Consider the following 22,875-nt stretch of genomic DNA (forward strand, 5'->3'; position numbering starts at 1 on the left):
CCCGTTAAACCATTAAACTGTGGCACCTTTCAACACATTCAAAACCAGGTTTGAACAACGTTTATGGGATAATCACAGTTTTTAGTTTGACGGGCGTGATCTGGAAATAAGATCACGGTTCCTGGTGTGGCCACCAGGTGTCGCCAGGTGAGGATGTTTGCTCCATCACTTTTTGTTTCTTCAAGGCTGACACACACACACACACACACACACACACACACACACACACACACACACACACACACACACACACACACACACACACACACACACACACACACACACACACACACACACACACACACACACACACACACACACACAGAGATTTCAAGGACACTCTAACCTTAGACATTGTTACTACTTGTTTAACCCTAAACTTAACCTAACCTTAACCTAACTTTAAACTAAGCCTCACCCTTTACCTAACCATAAAATGGTTCACATTATGGGGACTTGTCTTCCTTATGGGGACAACAATTAAGTCCCATAAGGAAGACAAGTCCCCATAATGTGACTGGCAAAACAGTATTATGTCCCCACAACGTAATACCTGGACCACACACACTCAACCTTGTACTTCTAACCCTGCCTGACCCAGATCCTTAAACTTAATCTAATATAAACCGGATTTTACCCCAAACCACAAAACTGAGTCTTTGCCCTTAAACAAAAAGGTGAAGTTCTCGCTCCGCATCTGCTCAAATTGGTCTCACAAAGACGCAGACGTCACAAGCACACACACACGCACACACACACACACACACACACACACACACACACACACACACACACACACACACACACACACACACACACACACACACACACACACACACACACACACACACACACACACACACACACACACAACTCTTCATAGAAGTTTCCCTCCCACCTTCAAATGCTGAAGAGTCAGAATGTGAAGGCAGTTGAAATTCAGTCTCTGGTCATTGTGCTGCTCATGATCATGGGTTTTACTTTCTACCTCCTGGCTCTGCTTTCTCTCCTCTCTCAGTCCACAGGTAGGATACACACACACACACACACCCTGCTACTTATTTCAGGTTTTAAACTTAAAATGATCAATAATCAAGAGATTGTTGCAGCATTTCGTTCAGTTAGGTCTTTGTGAGTGTGACTTGTTAAGCTTGAAACGCCGTTCAGCTGGAGAACATAACGTGAAAATGCAGAAGAGACTTGAACAAGATAATTAACAGAGTAGAAAAGAAGAGAAATATATATCTGCAGCACAAAGATATGCACATTTTCTCATGTTTGCTTCTGGACAATTGTGGGATTATTCAACAAGAACATGTTTGAACTGACATTTATTTTTCTGCTGGTGAATTTCTCAGTAAATCTATCAAGTGGTTTGTCAACAAAAATAAACTGTCGAAAATATGTGAAAACATAACATCAATTTTTACTGTGATGGTAAAACAACAAAAATCAGCAAATTCTCCCAATTGAGAGGTTGAAATGTTTTATTAAAATAGATCAACTGGTTTTCTGTTGATCGATTAATCTGTAAATGTATTGATCGCCGCTGCTAATTTCAAGTGGACATAGTAACACCTTGACTCACTAATTGCAGTTATGCAGCAATATCTATCTAACGTTTGCTAAAATAGAGTTAAATTCATCCACAGAGCTTTTACAGCTTCTGAGGAGAAATATATACGGAATCATTCAAGGGGTGAAATTCTTTCAGATTTTGGCTCATTGGAAAATCAACGAGGAAATATAAAGAAAAGAAGAGGGGATGATTTAAAATAAAAGAGTAACGTTTGTGTATTCGTGCCTTTTTCCGCACAACTGGGTTTGGCACAGGTGCGGGAGCCAGGTGGAGTAGAGCCAACCTCCACCTGATGTGCATTGTTCTCAGCTGGTGAGAACTGATGTCCCCTCTCAAAGCACGGCATTGTGGGGTTAATCTGCGTTCCTATATTAGCTAAATGGTTCTCTGTCGCACTGTTCATTCCCACAGTGGAGTCACACAGCGGAGCTCCATTCACATCAGTGAATACAATACACAACCACAGCCCAAGACTCACAAGAGACTTCCCCAGCACCTGTTGCATGGACGTGTTCAGTAGTGTGAAGCCAGTGAAGTGTTTTTTTTTTGTTTATTTCTGAGCCAGACATTCACTTCCCACTGAAAACAATCAGAGTAATCACAACACAACAAAGAGACTTGTTGTGGGTTTCTTCAGCTTATAGTGACAGGCGTGGACTTATTAATATGAACCAATAAAGGATAATGGCTTTTACTTGATCCAAGTCCGTCCATTAAGTGAAACATTTCCATTTATTCATTGGTTTTGAGCTATTTGGGACATTTTCACCAGTTACAACATGGGCCACTTTAGGTTCACATCCAGATTACACCCTGCCGAGAGCACCGCATGTTTGCCCAAAAGGGCCACATTTGTTTTGGGATATTTGGGCGACATTTGCTATTTTACTCGTGGGCCACTTAAGGCTCGCATCCATTTTGTTCAGGCCAGAACTGCAGCATCATTGCCTGAAATGACCCAAATAATCAGTGTGGCTTCTTTCTTTACACCCTGATTTGTTAGTTTGTGAGCAAGATTACACAACAACACCTAAACGTAGTGGAAGGATGTGATATGGGTCAGGGAAGAACAAATTACATTCTGGTGCAGAATCAGATCCAGATCAAGGAGAGGATCCCGGAATAATCCTGTTTTCTCAGATAATAATTCATGGATGTGGAGGAAAAGAACACAGCATGTTGAGGGGACTGAACAAAACCCATCTTTGAGACAAATTTATTGAACAAACTGTTTAGTTAGGTCCATGTCCCATCTGCAACAATGACTTGAACTGCAGCCAGCCACCAGAGGGCGATCAAGATAATTTGGCTTCACTTATGTCATGTACAGTCAATGGTGGAAAATGCTTAGTCCCACTATTATATATTTCAGTATTTGTATAACATCTGGTTTAGGTGTACATAAAGCTGCCACTGACTTTGAATGTAAAACATTTTTTGGTCATGGTTTCTTAATAAAGCTGCTTTCAGATCATGTTTATATAATCGAGCATGAAAAGACAACTGAAGGGCAGGATTAGTAATGCGAGAAATAATAATTATCTTGGATTATGTGAGTGTGAGTGTGAGAGAGTGTGAGAGTGTGAGTGTGTGTGTGTGTGTGTGTGTGTGTGTGTGTGTGTGTGTGTGTGTGCTTTGCCCGCTCGGCCTTCTCAAAGTCCAACTGCACAGCACAAACACATAAGCAGATCAGCTGAAATCGCTGACTGGGGAAAACAAACCCATTGTGGCCAATAGAGCGTGAATGTGAGAAACGATTAATACTCATTCATTAAGTGCAGAGAGCCTCCTCAAGAATACACTGTCTGTCTGTGTTTTCTCTGCAGCTCAGTGGTGCTACCAGAGCCAGTACTCCTGTGATGACACATGCAGAGGTAAGACCTGGATATTGTGCTGCTCACCTGAGCTTCATCAAAGAGCAACGTTTTAAGTTTAACCCTGAATGTAGAGTGGGGGTGCGTTCCTGCTCAACTCAGACTGGTTCCACTGGAAAACCACCCATGAGCCAGTCTGCTAAGGTAACACTCAGGTGGTCCGGTCCCAGATTTGATTTTGTGGCCTCTTCTGTTTGTATTGTTCAGACCCCATCCACTGGGCAGCTCAGTTTCCCAGCTGTGGAGGGTTACGTCAGTCACCAATCAACATCGTGACCAGTAAGGTGCACGTCAACAGCGCCTTGCCACCCTTCCACTTCATTGGCCACACCGACGTAATCAACATTACAGTGGAAAACAAAGGGCACTCAGGTAATAAAAAAAGTTTGCTTTATCCTCCTTAATAGACAAAACAGACCGCATTCGGATGTGGGACACTTCTGGCAATGCTCCGGCACGTCTGGCCGGTCTTGTGGCCCAAAAAGATGGAGCCTAAAGTTGCCCACCGTAAAAATAAAATAAAATAAAAATAGTACATTCTAAATTCCAAAACAAATGCGGGTCCTTTTTTGGCAGACACATGGTGCTCTAGGCAAGGTGTAATCTGGATGTGAGCCTACAGTGGCCTGAATAGCACAAAACAAATTCACATATATCGCTATGGCCTGTTTGTGGCCCAGATCTGGCAAACAACAGCGGATCACCCAAGTGCCATCATTCCATTACGTGGGATTTGGCCACGTGGGAGGGGAACTGAGTTTGTGAAAAGGTGCCTGTTCAACTTTGACCTCTGCGTGAAGAGACTTGTCTCCTCCCTGCAGCTCACTTTCACCTGCCACAGTCGGTGCGGCTGACCGGAGGCGCTCTTCCCGGTCACTACAGAGCGGCCCAGTTTCACTTCCACTGGGGGGGGAATGGCAGACCTGGATCAGAGCACACCATCGACGGAGAGAGATTCCCCATGGAGGTACAGCCCTCACGAGACAGCATCAGACAGTGACACGGACCAGGAACTGTGAGAGGAGATGTACTCGAGTGCAGGCCATTAACAGTGGCATGTATTATTGTTTGAGTTGAATTGAATTAAACATGTTTATCATCAGGACATTTCTCAGACTGGTGGTTAAGCTGTGTTTCAATGGGAAAGTTTCCTTTAAGTAAAGTGGATTCTTTTTTTTTTTTTTACATTTGTGTCATTTATCTGATAAAGTTATTCAAATTCATTTTCAGCGTGTGCAGCCTGAAGTGTAACATGAGAATTATATAGAACTCTGCATTGATAAAGTATGAAATAGATTTGCTATAAATAATTAAAGTGAAAAGTCAATATCTTTTACTGTAGGAGCTACTCACCACTATTGTTACATTAGTCTGGATGGATGGTGGAATACAGCTTTTGAATGTATTCATACTACAACTGCTCATTATTAATTAATCTGACACAATATGAAAACTACAGACTGTACTACAGACTGTACTACAGACCAGCACACTACAGGCTTGTCCTCCTCTCTCTGTTCAGCTGCATATAGTCCACATCAAGGAGCCGTACGGTTCTCTGGCAGAGGCAGAACACGACATGGCGGGTATCGCTCTGCTCGCCTTCCTGTTTGAGGTAATGGGCTTGGGATGGGGTCAAACTCTGCTTTCTACATGTTTTAACTTTCAGACGGTTCAGGGTTGTGTCACAGTGCTGACGGTCTCCTCACAGGAAACAACAGACGATCATCCTAGTTTGAACACGGTGATAGCTGCTCTGGGCCGAGTGCAACACAACGGTATGAGCTGGAAAGTCACTTTAATGTGTGAAACTTGATCAATTTTTCACTCTATCGCACAATTTGACCAAATTCCTGACTTGACTTAATCTGACACGTCCGCTCTGTGTTAAGGCAGCAGCACAGTGATTCCAAACTTTCGCCTCAGTGACATTATCCCGCCTGCGAAGGACCTGCACAGTTACTATCGCTATGTGGGCTCCATGACAACTCCAGGGTGCGAACAGGCAGTTGCCTGGTCGGTGTTTCACAGGGCCCTGTCCATCAGCAGCCGTCAGGTGAGCAAGAGTCACTTAGTACAGTTAGAGTGTTAACTCTGTGTGTGTGTGTGTGTGTGTGTGTGTGTGTGTGTGTTCACAAAGTGACTATATGAAGTATAGATACTCAAACCAGGCAACATACACTAAATAAGACAAATCTTTCTATCTCAGGAGAAGTAAGTGTTGGATCTGGCCTTGTTAGATCTAATGGTTTATTAGATTAAATTAGATTAATTATGTTTTATCTGTTTTATAGGTTCTGATTGTATGCAAACGTTCTGCAAAGTTAAAAAGTCTAAAGTCTCTGGTGAAGTAAAGTAAAAAAACACTAAAGCTGCTGAAACGCCTCGTCAGTAGTCTGGCTAAAACGTCTGATGTCACATGACATCACAATACCTCACCTCAATATGAGCAGAAGGTGTCAGCTTTGAACTTGTTTCTATTCTTCTCTCCAGCTGGATGCAGTAGTTCAGCAGTGTCAGTTCTGGACCGGACAGCCCATGACTGACATCTTCAGACCCACACAGCCTCTGGACGGCAGAGTCGTGTACCGCTCCAAGGCCGCCGCCGCCGCTCCGACAAGCGTGTGGTTCTGTGTCTTCTCAGTTGTGCTCATGACAGCGGGTCAGATACTCTGACTCAGCACATTAAACACCTGATGATCTAAGCGGCAGAAGTTAGTATGTGTGTAAAGGGAACTTTTTAGCTGTGTGTTAGTGTAACAGCAAACTGTCAGTGTCCATGTTTATTCATCAAACTAAATGAATGCTACTGAATATCTACATGCTACTAAATTGTAAATAAAGATTGACGACATGTCCCCACTTTCTCAAATCCAGAAATGAAGCCAAAATATCCATGTTACGTACGCCACCATCTTGTACTGATGTTGTCGTTTGAAGCCAGATCGATCAGTAATCAGGGGGCGGAGCCGCTGTATCAAGGTCCAGCGGATTTTTGCGCTCGACCAATCATGAGTCAGTCTCAGCTGCCAATCATGATGTTTAACCCTGTTAATGTAACTTATCAGAAACATCAACACTTGAACATACATGTGATAACAACATAAATAGCTTTGAAGTCTGTACAAGGTGCGACACCCTGCACCTTTATCTTTAACCCTCAAATTACTAAGTTCCATTTACCATCTTCTAACATTCAGGCGCCCAAACAAGACGCCTTGGCCTCACTTTTGTGGAGCCGTCATGTCGTCCATCTTTATTTACAGTCCATGTTTGAGGCAGCGACAGAAATTATCAGGCAGAGTTAATGTTTTGTTTGCTGTTATTTTCCCAGCAAAAAATTTGCTGACTGTGTATGAAAGGGGGGGGGCGTAATTTTCACTATCTAGTAAGAATAAATATGGTTTGATTTAGTAGCGGTAAATTAACTAACACTTAATGTGCAGTTACATTATAGATGTTTTTAAAGAATGTTAATTTTGTCTGTCGTGCATCCTAGACAATGAACCTACTGCCCGGACTCCACGACTTTCCCTCCGGGCACTCACCACCCCGAGGTTCACATGGTGATTTTGAGCGAAATATCTCAACAATGTCAGTAATTAAATTAGATAATATAACAATACAGCTTCTCGCTTTGCAGCACATATATATATATGTGCTGCAAATACAGCTTCTCGGTTTGCAGGTCTTGTAGCTACTTGATATGTTGATCTCCTCTCGAGCCAGTCAGAGTACATTGTTTTATGTTTATTTGTCAGAAAACTGAATACGTTCTAAACGTGCATAAATATCTGTGATGCTTTGCCAGACAAAAAATGTATTCTCTGCTCCTGCTTATGATTTCATTTCTTTGAGTGCGGCAGAGAAATGTGTCACCAGATTTACTATAAAAACTGTAAATGGCCAGAACAACCTAGAGAATATATTTTAAAAAAAACAGTGACTGGGTGTTACCGGGGGAAAACCAATAACGGATTACATGTGAAAACACTCCTTGTAGTTGTACCTTGTTCAGACCCATAATGTTAAACTATTTAACTTTAATGAATAATTTTATATCCATTTCTCTGCTGTAAAAAAAAAACAGATCCTTTCTGAACCATTAAATGACACCATCATGTGCATGTGTGTGTGTGTGTGTGTGTCTCTCTGTGGATCTACACAGGAAAATATCTGATGGATACCCAATGATGGATCAAGCTGTAAAACACAAGTAACATTTATTCCTTATTTGTCAAATACGTTTACACGAGTCAGGTCTTTTGTAACATTTGTTGTCTGTGCTTGATCAACTGAATCCTCTGTCAATATGGTTGTTTGAAAAGAAGAAGGGTGAGTGTTTGAAAGGCAACGTGGTTTCTAATTCTTCCTGACCTCAGTCTGATATTTCATCTTCGTATTATCAGTAAACCCGATTCAAATATTCAAGGTGTTACTTGGCCGAGGTCACTGTTTCGGTTTCTTGAGCCAGTTCCTCAGGTGTTCCACCTGTGCAGCGACGCTACTCTTGGCTGTGCCTCCGGGGGCGCTGTACTGCTCCACACTGCTCCTGTAGTCCCACACAGAGGATACATCGCTTCCAAACAGCGGGCTACATGACAGAGCAGATACACACATCAGGAAAAAGAAGAGGGAGAACACTGGGAAAAAATCTATATGCTTATAGGTTGCACGTGTGTATGAGTAACAAAAGAGAGACAATCACCTAAGAGTACTCAGGTCTTCCACAGTGAGTTGGTTCAGTGCGATATTTTTGGACTCAGCCATAAACACAGCTTTACCAGAGACACCATGGGCCTCTCTGAATGGCATCTGCAACACAGAGTAACACAGAGTAACACAGAGTTCCACCGTAACACACAAACAAATCATCACACAACATCACAACAGATCTCTCAAGTACTCACCCCCTTCCTCACAAGGTAGTAGGCCAGATCTGTAGCCAACATGTCAGGACTGAGGGCCGCTTCCATCACACTCTGGTTGATCTGAAACACGAAAGAAACGTCAGTGGAAACTAAATCATCGTCAGTTTGTCTCAGAAATCTTCAGCATTATCTTTGTAGAAAACGTAGGGTTTGAACCGTGGCTTAAAAAAAACTAAAAACACTGTTACAGTCCGAGTGTTAATCCAAGTCCATTGTACTACGTTTACATTTAAACATTAACCCTGCTACGGATACGCAGACTCCAGAGTATAAGAGCCAGTAAAACTGAGAAGCCAATGCCTGGTGTAGTGTTGTTTTCAAAATGATTAACAGTGAATCTCAGACCTGGAGAGTTGACATGACTCCAGTCGTCACCTGCAGCACAGCATGCACAGTATCATAGCAGTCAAACATGGCCTCCTTATCCTCCTGAAGAGGGACAACAAACACAAAGACAATGTCCAGAAACAAAGTTTTTTCCCATGAAGTGAAAGACGAACAAAAACACACTTTCCCACCTGCAGGTCTTTGTTGTAGGTGCTGGGCAGGCCCTTCAGCGTCATCATGAACCCTGCACACTGAAACACAGACAAAGACGAAACCTGGTTCAACAAATGCAAAACGTTAAACAAATTTAACGAGAAAGCAGTTAAGTACGTAATTATGGAAATTGGTTGAGAGTTTATGCGAAATCCTGCTAACTAACATACGCTAATGAAAACGTGACCTCGTAACAAGGTCTCTTCAGAACCTTCTATCTTTAGTCTTACTCGGCCAAAGACACGACCTGCTTTGCTCCTGATCAGCTCCAGACTGTCGGCGTTCTTCTTCTGGGGCATCAGACTGCTGCCTGTGCTACACACGCACGCACACACACACGTGCACACACACATAAAAGACAAATACAGTCAATCTTTCACTTAAATTACATAACATGAGGTTTGGACAGAACATAAGACTTAGGGTAGTTGCTGAATATATGTACAATTGTATCATCAAGTATAGTATCCATACAGCAGCAATAATCAATAGAAGAAACTTCTATGTAAAAAATATATTACAATAAATTGACTTTCATGTCAAGATCAGACTAGTTTCATGTGTTTGATTAATATTCTTGAGTCCATCAGATATCAAATCCTGAAACAAACACACGCCCTGATCACTTAAAAAAATATGACATCAGTGAATTAAAAGTACATGAGGAGCTTTGAACAAAACCACAGAATAACTTGTGGGCGAACTCTGCCAAGGTTAGCGTTCTATCTCGCAATATAAAATTCTTATTTGATCCAAAATTAAATGGGTTCTTCCTTGACCCCATGCACCGACCAAGTTTCAATAAAATCGGTTTAGTAGTTTTTTGCGTAATCCTTCCACTAGACAGACAAACAGCGATGAAAATATAAACCCTGTTGGTGGAGGTAATATCTTTCTGTACTTTAAGGATCGCGCAATAAAAAGCCAACTGACCTGTAGGCGTCAGACAGTGTGATGAAGGAGAACTCCTTTGTGCTGTACAGCAGCAGGTCCTCCGCCATCTTACTGAGGTGGGTCACACATAACGAAGCCCAGAACAAGAACTCCGCTAAAGAAACACACACATGGAAACACGAACATTAGACAACTCAGGAAGAGGTAACGTCATCTCAACATGTCAAACTCGGCTGGCTGGCTTGTGGTTTACGTACCAACAAAGTCTCTTTGGCCCGTGGCGTCCATACTGTTTAGACTGATGTCCTCAAACTCCAACTCTGCAGGTTCAGAGAAGAAGAACACGTGTTGGTTTGGTTTTTTTTAACCTGCAACAATTGATTTGTTTTTTGGCCACTTAGAGGCAAAGGAAACAAACAAGTATTGACATGTAATCACCTTTTAAAGAGCCATGTCTCTTCTGTTTGATAATTATCCAATACTTCCCATAAAGATACTTGAAGTTTCACATTGTCATTTGATGTATAAAATATAAGTTATAGAGTTTTTAAGCCTTAAACTCTGTGGTTATTGTTTTTGGCAAAGTGGCCTAACCTTTCCGCAGTAGCTCCCTGTCGATGTCAAATGGCGTTCCAGCGATGGCACCGCTAGTAAAGAAGCATTCTTATTAACCCATCATGTCTGCGTGTGGAAGTCAGTGTCAGATGAGTGTGTGCTCACTGTGTACCTTCCAAGAGGTAAAATATTAACTCTTCTCTTGATCTCCTGAAGCCGGTCGACATCTCTGCTCAGAGCAACAGCGTGACTGAGGAGCGGTTCAAATGTGGGGAGACAGAAGAAGGAGGCCGGCGTTGAACAACAAATATGATATATTTGGTATAAAAGCAGGAGACGTGCACTGCACAGCAAGTTTCTCTATGTAAAGGTCACCTCAGAATCCAGTGACTCCACCTGATTGGCTGAGCTCTTTGCATGTGGGTGTAACCGGGAAACAGGACGTCGATTTCTCTAAGGGGCAGAAAGAGGTGACAAACTTCAAGAGGGCACAGGTACCAGCAGGAGTGAGTGGTTGCACGTGACAGTGTGTTTTAAGCTTACGCTGCAGCCCGCTCCACCATGGTAGAGATCATCTGGAGGGCGTTTTCCGTGAGGGTTGAGATGGCGTCTCGCAGCCACAGCCTCATGTCAGTCACCACCTGATCAACCAAAACACACAGAGCACGGCCTCACGGGCTACTCCTTCCTTTGAAACAACTCACAGGCTGAAACCCAGAATGATCTTTCAGTCAGTTGAATTCTAACCCTGTGAAGACAAACCTGGTCATTTCTGCTCCTGCCAGTGTGCAGCTTCCCTGCCGGAGCACCAATCAGCTCCTGAGAAAACAACCAATCAGAGAACTATGACATCTCTTATCACAACCATCAGGTTTTTCAAGTTTTCAAGGTAAATTCCCATGAAAAGACCTAAAGTTTACAACTTCCCCTGTTATATCCGGGTGAGGTTTTCATAAAGGCCGGTACAGGTTTCTACCAAACCCCACACATATTTAAAACATTCAATTAATGAATCTTGTACCTTGTTTGAAAATATAGCTTTATAGTTTTTACTGTTTATGTAAGTGGAGCATTGTAGTTCTTATGTGATTCTAACAGGAATAAACTGCATTTGCAGCAGTGCACTAACTGGGTGCTCTAGTGGCTAAATGCACTGTAGTCTGATGTATGTTGTTGTCTCAAAATAAAATACCGTACTGGTGCAATACAGACAATACATGTCAGTAGATTTAATTTAATCTGGCATGTTTGAAAACCAAGATTATGATATTTTACTTTTACATATAATTCCTCAGCCAGAATCCAATTCTATTTTCATTATTTACTTTGTAGTTGTGGCTGTCCTTCTTACTTGTTATTGTTTTACTCTGAAAGCTTATTGCTTACTCTGGTGCATCACCAATATGATTGTATGTGTTCCTGATTGTCTGACTTCGATATTACAATAACAAAAAAAACTGATCTTCTTCAACCTCAGTTGCCGTAAATTATAATCATTTAATGTAGCTGACTAACAAACACAGCAAAACAGTGTATTGTGTGCGTCCTTTTAAAACGGGAGGCCCGGTTCTTAGAAATCCCTCGTGCAGCGTTACAGAGACGCTCACCTTGAGTCTGCGCTCGTTGGCCGTATGAATGTCTTCATCTCCAGGTTTAATAACAAAAACACCTTTAGACCACTCTTCAGAAATCTGAAAAGAACAAAACATTTTTACGTACTTCTATATATAAAAATCAATTTGTATCAAGTATTTGTATCATATGGACATGTTCTTACATATAAATACAGGTCTCTATTATTTAAATATGCTTATTAGTTAGAAAGACTTAGAAATAACCCACATTTGTTTGATTATAAAATAAAAAACATCTTGTTACAACAATAATCCTTTAACTTTATCGTCACAGACATATCTGTATTGGCGTTTATGTATTAAAACTTTCATTAAGAAACCCTTTTATTTTACGGAATAAACAATGCTTTTACGTTTATATATTTTTTTGAAATCCCACAGGAAACAATGCAACTACTGTTATGATTATGTGAGAAAACAGCAGGATATCCTGGGTGTGTTGACGACGATCATAACACGCGACAGACGCACAAATGAAACAACAAAAAGAAAACAAATACGTCCGGATGAACAAGCTGTGTCGTACACACAGACTCAAATGTCAGGAGAGCGTCTGGTGGTTGGGTCCTGCCTCTGCATGCTGGACCACCTCACCTGAACACGCCAGAGATTTCTGTGTTGTTGTGAATGAGTGGAAAATCTCCTGCTGTATTGTTCATGTCTGAAAATGTCTAGAGTGAGTGTGAGTAGTCTTTGTCCCTGTGTGTCCTTTGTCCCTGCAGGTTGTTATGTTGTTTGTCCCTGTGTGTTGTTTGTCCCTGTGTTTCGTTTGTCCCTGTGTCGTTATGTCGTTTGTCCTTGTGTCGTTTGTCCCTGTGTGTCGTTATGTTGTTTGTCCCTGTGTGTCCTTTGTCCCTGTAGGCTGTTATGTCGTTTGTCCCTGTGTGTCCTTTGTCCCTGTAGGCTGTTATGTCGTTTGTCCCTGTGTGTCCTTTGTCCCTGTAGGCTGTTATGTCGTTTGTCCCTGTGTGTCCTTTGTCCCTGTATGATGTTATGTCGTTTGTCCCTGTGTGTCGTTATGTCGACCCTCATGAGGACAAACTGTATGTAATGGATGGATGGAGAACGGTATCGACACATCTCTATTCACAACATCAGGGATAGAGTGAAATATGTAAACCTGGTCCCAGACCCCATGGTCCCAGGCCCCATGGTCCCAGACCCCATGGTCCCATGGTCCCATGGTCCAGGCCCCATGGCCCCATGGTCCATGGTCCAGGCCCCATGGCCCCGGCCCCATGGTCCAGGCCCCATGGTCCCATGGTCCAGGCCCCATGGTCCAGGCCCCATGGCCCCATGGTCCAGGCCCCATGGTCCCATGGTCCCATGGCCCCATGGTCCAGGCCCCATGGTCCAGGCCCCATGGTCAGCCTCCACAGCTGCCAACCATCACATGATGATATTGTTCAGCAGCAGCACATTTTCAGCTGTCGTCCATCTACATGAGTCCACACTGGAGGGGCAGCCAGGGACACACTCCCCATCCATCCAGCGGGGACGGACTGCCCTGCTGCGGGGTGTGTGTGTGTTTTCTCCGGGGAGTTTACCTGCTCCAGCCCGGGCAGGATCTGCTTCACCTCGTCGGCGGTGACCAGCTGTGCCTTCTCCAGAGCCCTCGCGTACGCCTTGCTCCCTCGGACATCAGCGTCCCACATCCTCTGGTCGTAAGCGATGGACGCGTTGAACTTCTCCATGACCGGGTCGGTGTCTCCCACGAAGCGACCCCCCCACAGCTTGCTTCCCTGCGGACACAGAGACACGACACGACCCGTTCAACATTGAGCGCTTTACGTTTATCTGCTAACTGACTGTTAGCTTCGCCCGTGTAGCGGCGGGCAGACGTTACCTCTGTGGCGGCCATGTTCACTGACGGTGGAGAGTTGAGCTGTTTAACATGAGCCCGATGTAAACACGCGCGGCCGTGACGTCACCGACTGACGCGCTGAAGCGGAGGCTGCGTCCCAATACTCCATTTGGCTTAGGAACCTTCCCAGCTGAGTCACATGACCCGGGCTGCGTCCCAATACTCCATTTGGCTTAGGAACCTTCCCAGCTGAGTCACCTGACCCGGGCTGCGTTCCAATACTCCATTTGGCTTAGGAACCTTCCCAGCTGAGTCACCTGACCGGGCTGCGTTCCAATACTCCATTTGGCTTAGGAACCTTCCCAGCTGAGTGACATGACCGGGCTGCGTTCAATACTCCATTTGGCTTAGGAACCTTCCCAGCTGAGTCACATGACCCGGGCTGCGTTCCAATACTCCATTTGGCTTAGGAACCTTCCCAGCTGAGTCACATGACCCAGGCTGCGTCCCAATACTCCATTTGGCTTAGGAACCTTCCCAGCTGAGTGACATGACCCGGGCTGCGTTCCAATACTTAATTTTGCTTAGGAACATTCCCAGCTGAGTGAAATGACCCGGGCTGCGTTCCAATACTCCATTTTGCTTAGGAACCTTCCCAGCTGAGTGACATGACCCGGCTACGTTCCAATAGTTAATTTAGCTTAGGAACCTTCCCAGCTGAGTGAGATGACCCGGGCTGCGTTCCAATAGTTAACTTTGCTTAGAGTTTTCTGCCTCCCCTGCACTATGTATTATTATTTGTCATTTTTCTGTGTATTTTTTTTAGTCCTTGCTGAATAAAACTTCTCAGTGTATTGTTTCTTCATTTCCTGTTTTGTGTAATAGGAAAAGATTCAACAATTTAAAATCAGTATCTAACACTGTCTCATCCACCACGAGCCGGTTCCTAGTTTGTGCTTTTCTGCAGTGACACTGATTGAACAACAGGTGGACATATTTTGAGAGCTTTGTTCTTTAGTTACTATGATCTGAATCCACGACAAGGCAAATAATGAGAGGAGGATCTGTTGAAAGTCTCATTCCCGGTGTTCCAGTTTTACTGGTGATCATGGCAACTGGTGATATGTTTACATTATTCCAGATGTTGATGGTCGGTTGCAGAGCCGGTCGCAGATTCGTCATGTTCACAAAGCGCCTGTGTGTGAAGTGCGGTGATTTACTGAAGGTCTCGTTGAAATAAACATCAAACAATAACCCTTCACGATTCTGTCAGATGACTACGTGCTTTGTTGGAGCTGCGGAAGTCGAAGGAGTAAATAAAGTTCCCTGTGTAACTATGACAACTCTGGCAAATTATAATAGTGATAAATAATAATAATAAAACTATATTTTGTTGTATTTTCACGAACAGTGTGGTGTGGTGATACGGGTAATTACGGACGCTTCAGGAAACATCATCATTAAAAATAAAGTGCCTTTATGTGTCAGTATCATCTTCAGACATAACCACTTAGTTGTGGGGCTAAATATAAATGTGAAAGAAATCCCACCTCGGGAATCGAACCGCTGTGGTCAAACATAAACACGTCTAACGTGGTGGCGATGGCACCGCCCACAACTCCACTGCACGTGCTGGTGTAGAGCGTCTCCTCTATGTTCCGCTGACTGTGAAGCCTGTGAACATCTCACCTTGTGTTATTGTTTCAGGGAACACGCCCAGGTTAACTTGTGACCGTCACAATTTAACCGTAAACTCGGAATTACCGTTCACACTTCATTTGGACATCGCTGCGCCCGTTTGCTTACCACACGTACGACATCATGAAAAACTGCTATATCCTTGCGCACAGACCAAGCAAAAGCCACAAATAGTTCGCGTGCTGACTATTAGTGCGCGTTTTCGTGTGCTCGTTGATATCCTGGTTGGTGTGAAGCACGTATGAACTGCCATGGCACTACAAAGGTCCCTGTAGAGACCCATTAATGTCCAGATAACCTCTATGGTGCCATGGCAGTTTGAACTGAAATCTCGCCTGGGGCTCCAACATTGCCAGGGCCCTGAGTGGATCACCGCCCGAATCTGCGACCGGCTCTGCAACCGACCATCCGCATCTGGAATAATGTAAACATATCACCAGTTGCCATGATCACCAGTTAAACTGGACCACCGGATGTCGTTTGACACGGACCCACCTTGGCGATTCAGCACAAAGAACCAGGAGAGACTGTACGTAGCGGTTTTCGATGAATTATTCATATTTAAAAATACTATGAAAGTACAGATCAGGCCCGGATCTAGACTGCTTAGATCAGGGGGAGGGGGAGGGGTTAAGAAATTTGGAGTGGGAAACTTTTCACACAGTGGACTTAGGGTTCAGAGTTTTTCCAGAATACGTCACAATAACTATTCTCTGATTAAAATTGATCTTTATTCGAATTATCCAATATCGATTGATAACAAGGACAGATCGATCACACCCAATCCCCGGGTGGAAAAACAAGTTTCGTTTTCGGTGCAGCCTTCAGAGGACAAGCCAAAGTTTCTGGGAGTGCACAGTTTGTTCATCTGCTGAAGCAAACCAGGCTGTTGAGCTTATTTTTGAACATTTTTAAATGAATGACTTCTGCATCATTTAAAATAATCTTTTTAATTGAAGCGTCGTCCGTTCACTGCTTCCTTACTGGAACTCATCGCCTGCATGTGTGGCTGTTTGGTGTTTGGTGGCGCTAGTGTAAAAAAAAATTTGAACATGAGTTTTGCCAACAAGATGTGAATCACAGTTATCTATTTCATTACCATCTACAATTCCTGTGTAGATATGTGTTAACTTTTATTAAATTATATTTTATAATTTCCTTTTATTCATTTACAATGGTAAGCATTTATTTAGATTTGATTCCAGTTTTGCTTTGTGGCAGAGTGAGGAGATGATTTGAAATATTCTAAGTTATTTGAAATCAATCATTCTTGTTTTCCTTTCCTGTAGATAAGATACTAATTCAGCTGGAAACCACGTGATAAAAATGGAACATGACCCGGGCTGCGTTCCAATTCTGCATTTTGCTCAGGAACCTTCCCAGCTGAGTGACATGACCCGGGCTGCGTTCCAATACTTCATTTTGCTTAGGAACCTTCCCAGCTGAGTGACATGACCCGGGCTGCATTCCAATACTCCATTTTGTGGAACCTTCCCAGCTGAGTGACATGACCGGGCTGCGTTCAATACTCACATTACGGCAGAACCCTTCCCAGCTGGTGGAAATGGCCGGCTGCGTTCAATGCTCCATTTGCTTAGGAACCTTCCCAGCTGGAGTGACATGACAGGGCTGCATTCCAATACTCCAAATTGTAGGAACCTTCCCAGCTGGTGGCATTGGCCAGACTGCGTTCAATACTCCATTTTTAACCCGAACCTTCCCAGCTGAGTGACACTGACCGGGATGCGTTCCAATACTCCATTTGCTTAGGAACCTTCCCAGCTGGTGGCGGCCAGACTGCGTTCCAATTCACATTTTGCTTAGGAACCTTCCCAACTGGAGTGAAATGACCGGGCTACGTTCAATTCTGCATTTTAGCAGAACCTTCCAGCTGGAGTGAGATGACCGGACTCACACGTTCCAATTCTGCATTTTGCTTGGAACCTTCCCAGCTGAGTGAGATGACCCCGGCTACGTTCAATAGTTAATTTTGCTTTGGAACCTTCCCAGCTAGTGAGATGACCAGTTGCGTTCAATAGTTAACTTTGTTTAGGATTTTCTGCCTCCCCTACACTATGTATTATTATTTGTCATTTTCTGTGTATTTTTAGTCCTTGCTGGAATAAAACTTCTCAGTGTATTGTTTCTTCATTTCCTGTTTTGTGTAATAGGAAAGATTCAGCAATTTAAAATCAGTATCTAACCGCGGATGTCGTTTGACACGTACACACCTCGGTGATTCAACACAAAGAACCAGGAGAGACTGTAAGTAGCTGTTTCGATGAATTATTCAGATTTAAAAATACTGTGAAAGTACAGATCAGGCCTGGATCTAGACTGCTTAGATCGGGGGGATTAAGAAATTTGGAGTGGGAACATTTTCACACAGTGGACTTAGAGTTGAGAGTTTTTCCAGAATACGTCACAATAGGAAATTCAACCAAGCCTTGCTATAATAAGAATAATCATAACAATCTGACCTGGATCTAGAAGTGGGCCGGGGTGGGCAATGTCCAGCCAACTGGTCATCTTTATTCTGTGCCATTTGAATCTGCAAATCACGTTTATTTAATTCGCCTCAACAGAATTTCCTGATTTCTGAATTGGTGGCTGGACACAGGGCTGTGTTTGAAAAAACTATTCTCTGATTAAAATTGATCTTTATTCGAATTATCCAATATTGATTGATAACAAGGACAGATCGATCACACCCAATCCCCGGGTGGAAAAACAAGTTTCGTTTTCGGTGCAGCCTTCAGAGGACAAGCCAAAGTTTCTGGGAGTGCACAGTTTGTTCATCTGCTGAAGCAAACCAGGCTGTTGAACTTGTTTTTTAACATTTTTTAATTGAATGACTCCTGCGTCATTTAAAATAATCTTTAATTAGGGTCGTTCACTGCTTCTTACTGGAATCTGCATGTGGCTGTTTGGTTTTGTGGCGCTAGTGTAAAAAATTTGAACATGAGTTTTGCCAACAAGATGTGAATCACAGTTATCTATTTCATTACCATCTACAATTCCTGTGTAGATATGTGTTAACTTTTATTAAATTATATTTTATAATATCTTTTTATTCATTTACAATGGTAAGTATTTATTTAGATTTGATTCCAGTTTTGCTTTGTGGCAGAGTGAGAAGATGATTTGAAATATTCTAAGTCATTTGAAATCAATCATTCTTGTTTTCCTTTCCTGTAGATAAGATACTAATTCAGCTGGAAACCACGTGATAAAAATGGAACCTAAGTCGGAACCAATGGACAGAAGTATTGAGGTACTGATTGTGTCCTGTGTAGTGAAAAGTACACCAAATTCAAGTTGTTTCAAAAGTATATATCCTGTACAAGAATATTTTGATTACTGATTTACATCATATAATATCATTAATAATATCTCTCTCTCTTATCTCAAGAATAAATCAGAAGACCTGAAAGAGGAAAGGAGTCAATCTGGTCACCCAACTCTTGTTGAAAAGGTTTGTCTTGTAAAATACACACGTGTTTTCTTCTTCTGCAACATTTAACGTTTGATTTAGTCTGTGTTGGTGCTCACTTTCATCTCACTTCAGCCATGTTTTGGGATGATTAGTCAATAGCTGTGTCTCAAGTCAGGGGGGTGCATCCATTGCCTCTTTGAAAAAACAGTATCGTCACTGACGCACAATGAGTCCTGGGATAGGAAGGATCCACCCGTGGGAGCCGTCATTCCTCAGGGATGGAAGGAAACATTTGTCGGCCGCATTTGAAGGAGACTTTGAAATGAGACAGTCTCGTCGCGCCCCTGTGATGAAACTGGTCCTCAAATGCAGCCTCTGAAGGATGCAGCCCCTGAATTGAGACACAGTGGTCTTGCTTAAATCGGATGAAAATATTCTCCTGCGAATTCACTTAAATATGGATTATTTTTCATTCCTATAGAAAAAAGAGCCACATCCAACCCATTCTTTCAAGTGGAAATCAGTGGAACAGAAAACCACATTAGTGTCCTGCAACAGAGCCGGAACTGTTGAGGACTCACTGAAAAGGAACCCACAGTTTCAGGTAATAGCAAAAAAGAACAAAGGCAAAGAGCTTGTTCTTCTCAGGAATGGGAAACCTATTTGTTCACACTTTCCATGCAGCTTAATTAAAGATGAGTGTTTAACTGTCAAGTTTATCAAAGCTGTAAAGACGCCAGGGGAAACAGCTGCTGGCTCTGCTCATGTCAGAAGAAAGGGCTCATCTGATGAAGTTGTGTTGTTTCATGTACGGATGAAGGGGGGGGAGGGTGTAAAGCGCATCATGAAGAACCCAAACCTAAAAAAGGATGTTGACGAAATTACAATTTTTGCGTACAAAGGGGAAACAGTAAAGCAAGCTCTAACAAGAGATGCTCGATTTCTGGATATGGTATTCAAAAAGAGGTGCGTGCTCTCTACTGATGAAGTCGACGTGAACATGTCCAATCTGGTGGATGACCTAGGTGACAAAACTTACACAATCAAACAGGTCAAAAATCTACCAGATAGTCAGCCTAGCAGTCTTGAAGATGATTACGTACAGTCAGCTGAGTCTCAGAGACCTGACGCTGAAGAAAACCAGGATCCTTCAGAGCAGTCAGTGAATGACAATACCGACACAAGTGGTAACACGGCAGCAGAACAAACCCCACTGCCTACCTCAGAAAAAATGAGGATTCACCTCTCTTCACAGTTTGAAAATTTCATGAATGGGAAGAAAACGGTTCCCTTTCGGGTTGGGGATAAGACCCTTCCTTTGAAGAAAATCTTGCGTGTCGAGTATGGAAAAAATGCTCAGACGTGCACAGAAGTGAAAACAATGAAGAAACTGATGGGTTTCAGTGATTCGGTTTGTCAGGTTAGAATAAACGATGGATCAATGGGGAGTGGCTTTCTCCTATTTGACAGGTTTGTCCTCACAAATGCCCATGTGGTCAAAGGCGTTTATAATGAGAGTGAAAAGCAGCTTAATAATAAGGTCATTGTTCATTTCTCTTATGAGAGTCTAAATCAGACGGAGAGAGAACAGGATTCGGTTGCAGAAGTAGAAGTAGAGGAGGTCGCTGGCTTTGAATACATCGAGGAGATGTATGACTGGGCTTTGTTAAAGCTCAAGGCCGGTGTGAACTTGCCTAATGACCTGTTAAATAAATGTGGATACGTTAACCAAAGCCATGGTGTTTGCATCATCGGGCACCCTGATGGTGGAGTGAAAAAAATAGATCCATGCTTGTGTATTGCACCTGAAAACCGAAAACAGGTTGTGGAGAAGAGCCGCATCAAAAATAAAGACAACACTATATTGATTACTGAGCGTTACTTTGAAAAAATGGCAGTATCTATTCTATAGCGAAAATGTTCGAACTTACAAAACTTCTTTTTATGAAGGGGCGTCTGGCTCTCCTGTCTTTGATAAGGACTGCAACGTTTTGGCAATGCATACAGGAGGGTATAAGTACGGAGACATAAAAACAGATACAAGAAAGAATGTGATCGAGTTTGGCTATTCTTTGTCTGACATCATTGAACGCATCATTATCCAGTTGGTGGAAAGAGAAAGGTTTGAGGTGTTGAAGGCATTCCTCGCTTCTGATCGAACAAACCTCAAAAAGACGATGAGAAATGTGAAGAAACTGGTTGAGAGCAGAAACCTTAAAGCATTCAAAGCTGTTGTACGCAGACCAGTGGCTGACGAGACTTTAAAGCAGTTGTTTGAATTCTTCTGTCCAAAAGAGGAACCTGTCCCAATGGAAACTTAATAAATGTACACAGACAAGTACAGTGCTAACTGCTGACAAAAGACAGTCAGTGAAAAGTGAGCGAATCTGTTTTCATAGATCAGGACTCTCGTAAGGAAAGGCCGGGAGTTGTAGAGGGATCAAACTGATGCTGGTTTATAATAATAAAGTAACAATAATCACTTTTTGGATAAAGGGAGCGGTGATTTTTAGCCTGATTGCAAATACTTGTTTTTGTTGAGGTTGTATTTTGTTCATGTGAAAAACAAACGTGTTTTTTTTTAAACTCAACTATCATAGTATGAGCTACAAATATCCATTGTCATGTTTTTTAACCTTGTGTCTTTTAGATTTTCGATTTAACCATTTGTTTTTAAATGTAAAGCATTTTGTGTGCATTTGCTGTATTTTGTCGTTCTATTTCAAATGTTTCTGTTTTGGAAAAGTCCATTGACCGGATAATTGGAAAGATCTTACCTGGTCCAAACTGGGGGATTCCTTTACTTAGTTACTCTGTAAGAAAATGACAATGATGGACGGGTGGGGCTTCAATTATTTTCTTTCTTGTATGAGTTTTGGTTGTCATTTGAAATAAAGGTATTTTCTTTAATCAGCTATATAAATGTATGAATGAAAGGTCAAAGATCAAAATCTGAGTTAAATAACACAATCTGACCTTTTCTGTCTCAACTGATGTCTGTTGGTGAAACTACACTTGTCCACATCACTGCACACATCTTTTGTATTGATATTAGTGTGTTTTTTGTTTGTTTTTAACTGGGATATAAATGTAATTATTTCTTTGCTGACTATCATAGTTATTATTTTTCTCCATGGTTATTTTTGTATTTTCTAATTTTGTGATATTCTAACAATATTTCGGGTTGAGGCTTTAAAACTAGCCCATTGGGGTTTCTGCCTCCCCTGCACTGTGTAGTATTTGTTGTGATTTTTCTATGTATTCTTTTAATCTTTGCTGAATAAAACCTAAAATACCTAAGTGAATTGTTTCTTCAGTTCCTGTTGTGTGTAATAGGTTAAAGATTCAACAATTTGAAGCTTCGTTCTTTAGTTGTTATGATCTGAATCCACAACGAGGTTTTCTCACAAGTCCACGTCCTAGAATAAACCACATTTTCGAAAAAATACGCCGAAGAAAATTCCACTGAAAGAAGAAGAAAATACTTTATTGAGGTGTACAAAGATACTTAACACACCAAATATGGCATTTATCAGTGAACACGATCAGATCATAAAGCCTAGAAGAGAATATTTACACACACTTTATGAATTAAACAGAAGTTCAACTGAATTTTTAGTAATCTGCTCTTTTGTAAAAATCAATCTGCAAAGATATTAATTACATCCATTTTCTCAAAAGCAAACAAATAAAAATGACATTTGTGTTTTTTTTCAGCAGAGAGAAGTTGTCAAACTCGTGAAATAACCAGTAATGTGGATCTTCACAAACATGTACCTTCATAAAATAAATGTGATAAATGTCTTAAAATTCCTCCCGAAGGGATTAATGTCTTGAAAACTTTTTAAAGGAGCAGAAAATACTGTGGTAGACGAAGAAGAAGAAGAGGAAGAGGAAGAAGAAGAAGAGGAAGAGGAAGAGGAGGAAGAG

The 22,875-nt window shown here is 42.2% G+C and overlaps 3 protein-coding genes across 3 annotated transcripts; 2 read left to right on the forward strand and 1 right to left on the reverse strand.

Moving 5' to 3' along the window:
• The first annotated feature begins 891 nt into the window (after positions 1 to 891).
• On the forward strand, positions 892 to 7,578 carry LOC118122454 (carbonic anhydrase 4). The gene is made up of 8 exons (XM_035179171.2): positions 892 to 1,025; positions 3,406 to 3,453; positions 3,661 to 3,825; positions 4,275 to 4,420; positions 4,976 to 5,068; positions 5,165 to 5,231; positions 5,346 to 5,509; positions 5,947 to 7,578. The coding sequence occupies exons 1-8, from the start codon at positions 905 to 907 to the stop codon at positions 6,127 to 6,129; spliced, it is 987 nt and encodes a 328-aa protein (XP_035035062.1). The 5' UTR covers positions 892 to 904; the 3' UTR covers positions 6,130 to 7,578.
• An 81-nt stretch (positions 7,579 to 7,659) lies between these two features.
• Positions 7,660 to 14,013, reverse strand: asl (argininosuccinate lyase). Its single transcript, XM_035179170.2, has 16 exons — positions 13,854 to 14,013; positions 13,555 to 13,749; positions 11,981 to 12,064; positions 11,136 to 11,192; positions 10,917 to 11,014; positions 10,749 to 10,826; positions 10,546 to 10,623; positions 10,413 to 10,465; positions 10,076 to 10,138; positions 9,858 to 9,972; positions 9,155 to 9,239; positions 8,903 to 8,962; positions 8,730 to 8,813; positions 8,364 to 8,444; positions 8,162 to 8,268; positions 7,660 to 8,047 (listed from the first exon to the last, which is right to left on the reverse strand). The coding sequence occupies exons 1-16, from the start codon at positions 13,866 to 13,868 to the stop codon at positions 7,903 to 7,905; spliced, it is 1,398 nt and encodes a 465-aa protein (XP_035035061.2). The 5' UTR covers positions 13,869 to 14,013; the 3' UTR covers positions 7,660 to 7,902.
• A 1,949-nt stretch (positions 14,014 to 15,962) lies between these two features.
• Positions 15,963 to 22,245, forward strand: LOC118122625 (serine protease FAM111A). The gene is given in 5 exon segments (XM_035179464.2): positions 15,963 to 16,038; positions 18,708 to 18,783; positions 18,922 to 18,984; positions 19,427 to 20,836; positions 20,838 to 22,245. Coding segments are annotated over 4 exon segments (1,941 nt in total). The 5' UTR covers positions 15,963 to 16,038; positions 18,708 to 18,744; the 3' UTR covers positions 21,267 to 22,245.
• Positions 22,246 to 22,875: the final 630 nt, after the last annotated feature.

The sequence above is a fragment of the Hippoglossus stenolepis genome, chromosome 15 (genome assembly GCF_022539355.2).
Source record: "Hippoglossus stenolepis isolate QCI-W04-F060 chromosome 15, HSTE1.2, whole genome shotgun sequence".
Lineage (NCBI taxonomy): Eukaryota > Metazoa > Chordata > Actinopteri > Pleuronectiformes > Pleuronectidae > Hippoglossus > Hippoglossus stenolepis.

What these genes read in the sequence shown, in the direction of transcription:
- LOC118122454 (XM_035179171.2), top strand. Translation starts at nt 905, where the DNA reads ATGCTGAAGAGTCAGAATGTGAAGGCAGTTGAAATTCAGTCTCTGGTC. An exon ending in TCTCCTCTCTCAGTCCACAG is followed by an intron (nt 1,026 to 3,405) that starts GTAGGATACACA and finishes TTTTCTCTGCAG; the next exon opens with CTCAGTGGTGCTACCAGAGC. An exon ending in CTGTGATGACACATGCAGAG is followed by an intron (nt 3,454 to 3,660) that starts GTAAGACCTGGA and finishes TGTATTGTTCAG; the next exon opens with ACCCCATCCACTGGGCAGCT.
- asl (XM_035179170.2), bottom strand. An exon ending in AATATTTTACCTCTTGGAAG is followed by an intron (nt 10,466 to 10,545) that starts GTACACAGTGAG and finishes CTTCTTTACTAG; the next exon opens with CGGTGCCATCGCTGGAACGC. An exon ending in GAAGACCTGAGTACTCTTAG is followed by an intron (nt 8,048 to 8,161) that starts GTGATTGTCTCT and finishes TCTGTCATGTAG; the next exon opens with CCCGCTGTTTGGAAGCGATG.